Source organism: Triticum urartu, chromosome 5A (assembly GCF_056163025.1).
Source record: "Triticum urartu cultivar PI428250 chromosome 5A, HENAU_Tu73, whole genome shotgun sequence".
In the NCBI taxonomy this organism is placed as follows: domain Eukaryota; kingdom Viridiplantae; phylum Streptophyta; class Magnoliopsida; order Poales; family Poaceae; genus Triticum; species Triticum urartu.
This window is the reverse complement of record NC_141877.1, coordinates 4,938,834-4,941,931: the sequence shown is the minus strand read 5'-3', so window position 1 is coordinate 4,941,931 and position 3,098 is coordinate 4,938,834. Positions and strand designations below refer to the sequence as shown.

Sequence of the window (3,098 nt, the reverse complement as noted above, 5' to 3'; positions counted from 1 at the left end):
AGTATTTTGTAGAAGTTGTTGGATAGGTTTGCAAGGTAATAAAGAGCATGCAAATAAAAAGTAGGGGCTGCTTAGATAAGGACACAACTAAGTTAGTTTTAGTAAAGAGCTTTTTGTTACGAGAAAGTTATTTGTCCCTAGGCAATCGATAACTAGACCGGTAATCATTATTGCAATTTTATATGAGGGAGAGGCATAAGCTAACATAGTTTCTCTACTTGGATCATATGCACTTATGATTGGAACTCTAGAAAGCATCCACAACTACTAAAGATCATTAAGGTAAAACCCAACCATAGCATTAAAGTATCAAGTCCTCTTTATCCCATACGCAAACAACCTACTTACTCGGGTCTGTGCTTCTGTCACTCACGCCACCCACCATAAGAAAATCATGAACATATTGCAAACCCTACAGCAGGAATCCCTCACGCTTGCGCGACAAGGAGAGCACCATAGGACAACACCAATAATAAAACATGCAACTCAAACTAATCACGATCATCAAATAACCCATAGGACAAAACGGATCTACTCAAACATCATAGGATAGCCATACATCATTGGGAAATAATATATAGCATTGAGCACCATGTTTAAGTAGAGATTACAGTGGGTAAAAGAGGGGTTACACCGCTGCATAGAAGAGGGAATAGTTGGTGATGATGGCGGTGAAGTTGTTGGTGAAGATTGTGGTGATGATGATGGCCCCCGGTGGCACTCTGGCGCCACCGGAAGCGAGGGAGAGAGCCCCCCTCCTTCTTATTCTTCCTCGACCTCCTCCCTAGATGGGAGAAGGGTTTCCCCTCTGGTCCTTGGTATCCATGGCATGGGAGGGGCGAGAGCCCCTCCGAGATTGGATCTGTCTCTCTGTCTCTCTCTGTTTTTGCGTTCCCAGATTCTACCCTTTCACCGTTTCTTATATTTCCGGAGATCCGTAACTCCGATTGGGCTGAAACTTTAACACGATATCTATCCGAGTATTAGCTTTCTTGTGGCGAAAGAAGGGCATCAACCGCCTTACGGGGTGGCCACGAGGGTCAGGGGCACGCCTAGGGGGGGTGGGGCGCGCCCCTGCGTCATGCCTCCCTCGGGCACCGTCTCGCTGGATTTTTCTTCCCAAAAATCATATATATATATATTCTAGAAAAATCTCTGTCAGTTTTTATCCCATTTGGACTCCGTTTGATATGGATATTCTGCGAAACAAAAAACATGCAACAAACAGGAACTGGCACTCGGCACTGGATCAATATGTTAGTCCCAAAAATAGTATAAAAAGTTGCCAAAAGTATATGAAAGTTGTAGAATATTGGCATGGAACAATAAAAAATTATAGATACGACGGAGACGTATCAGGTACTACCGCTCCTCCTCGAGCGGTATTACCACCCACTCGTACGAGAACAGCCCCATGCGGTAGTACCGCTCCGCTGGAGCGGTACTACCGCCTGACTCGCGGAAGTAAAATTTTACTTCTGCTCCAGGTGCGGTAGTACCGTGCTAACCTGGCGCAGTACTACCGCGACTAGAGCGGACATAAAGTTTTACGTTCGCATCCTGTCCCGGTACTATCGTTGAGTTAAAAACTACTCTGTTTTGTCCACCCAATCTCATTTCTACTTGTTTCGTTTGGTTTTGGCCTTGGTTTTTGCAATAATCCTTCTCGTTTTTCTCGTGTGTTTGTGTTTTGTGTCATAGGTGGTGGCTCCAGTTCCAATGCCAGGCGTTCGAATCCCAGCCGTGACACGAGCTCCAAGCGTCTTCGCAACCAAGAAGCTCCCGAGGGCTCCAGTGCCCCACAACGCAATGTCAAGTCCACATTTAAAAAGGTCAAGGAGCCAAATGTTGGCATGGATGAGATGCCTCAAGTGGAGTTTCTCATTCGAAGGAAGCTCAACCCCTACGTCAATGCTAGGGAGCTCACAAGGGGAAATGACCTGTTCTGGACAAAGCAACAAAATCTTATCTTCTTAGATGTGATCAAAGCCAAGCAAAACACCTATGTGCCAGTTCAATGGATTGACATGGAACATCTGAAGAAGAACCGGGCATATTTTGGCGAGACTCTGGATTTGGTGGAGCAGTTTGGCATTAAGGAGTTTCTCACATTTCACATGGACTTTGACCCAGAGATTGTGGCTCGGTTCTTTGCCTTTGTCCATTTCCACACGGATGACAAGCGGACCATGACTTGGATGACCAACGGAAAGAGGATGACTGCTGATTGGAAGGAGTTCATGGACATGTTGCACATTCGTGATGAGGGCCTAGAGGTGCCCATTGGTGTCCGCCCACATGCCAACGCCGAGTCTGCCAACAAGAACAAGCTTCAACCCTTCCTTGTTGAGAAGAAGTTACCCAATGACAAGAAGACGTATGTGCTGAACCCGTTCCTTGACATCATGCACCGGATCTTCCGCAACACTCTTTTCCCTCGCATAGGCGACAAGGACAAGGTGCATTCCTACCTCGTGGATATGATGCTCATTTGTGAAGAAGATCATCGCAAACTACCTGGACCACTTGATGTCTCTCATATCATGTGGTGCAAGCTTCAGTTTGCTGTGTTTCATCGTAAGGTGCCCATCTATGGACCTTACCCGCACCTCTTGATCTCAAAAACTTGGGAGAAGCTCTTTCCGGGTGAAGAGTTTCTTGCTCCCAACTGGATTCGCCATGAGGCTATCAAGCTACGCATCAAGAGCAAGTGGTCTAACACCACTACCCGGGCTGAGGCCGAAGCTACTCGCATGGAAGTTGATGAGGATGAGTTTGAGGAGGAGGAGGCCGAGGACAGTTCTGTAGGGTATTCACCTCCATCTACTGAGCCATCTTGGGATAAGAAGCTCAAGGCCAAGATGAAGGCTCTGTTCTACATGCAGGCCAAGGGACAGTACAAGGCCCATGTTGCTCAGAAGGAGAGTCGCCAACGCAACAAGAGGATCTTAAGTAAGCTTGGCGAGGACGTCGTGAGTGGTTCAGAGCAGAACATCACTCCTGAGTCTGCCTGGATGGCGAAACAGGGCTATCAGTGGGCTGAGTCAGATGAGGAGTCCATTCCTGCTGCTGAGACTGATGAGGAGCTTGATGGGTGA

At 47.2% G+C, this 3,098-nt stretch overlaps 1 protein-coding gene across 1 annotated transcript; it reads left to right on the top strand.

Annotated features, from left to right (window-relative positions):
- The first annotated feature begins 2,027 nt into the window (after positions 1-2,027).
- Positions 2,028-3,098, top strand: LOC147967343 (uncharacterized). The gene has a single exon (XM_087523103.1). It carries the CDS (start codon positions 2,028-2,030, stop codon positions 3,096-3,098), a length of 1,071 nt encoding a protein of 356 aa, XP_087379229.1.

Coding starts and splice junctions, on each gene's coding strand:
- LOC147967343 (XM_087523103.1), top strand. CDS start 2,028: ATGGAACATCTGAAGAAGAACCGGGCATATTTTGGCGAGACTCTGGAT.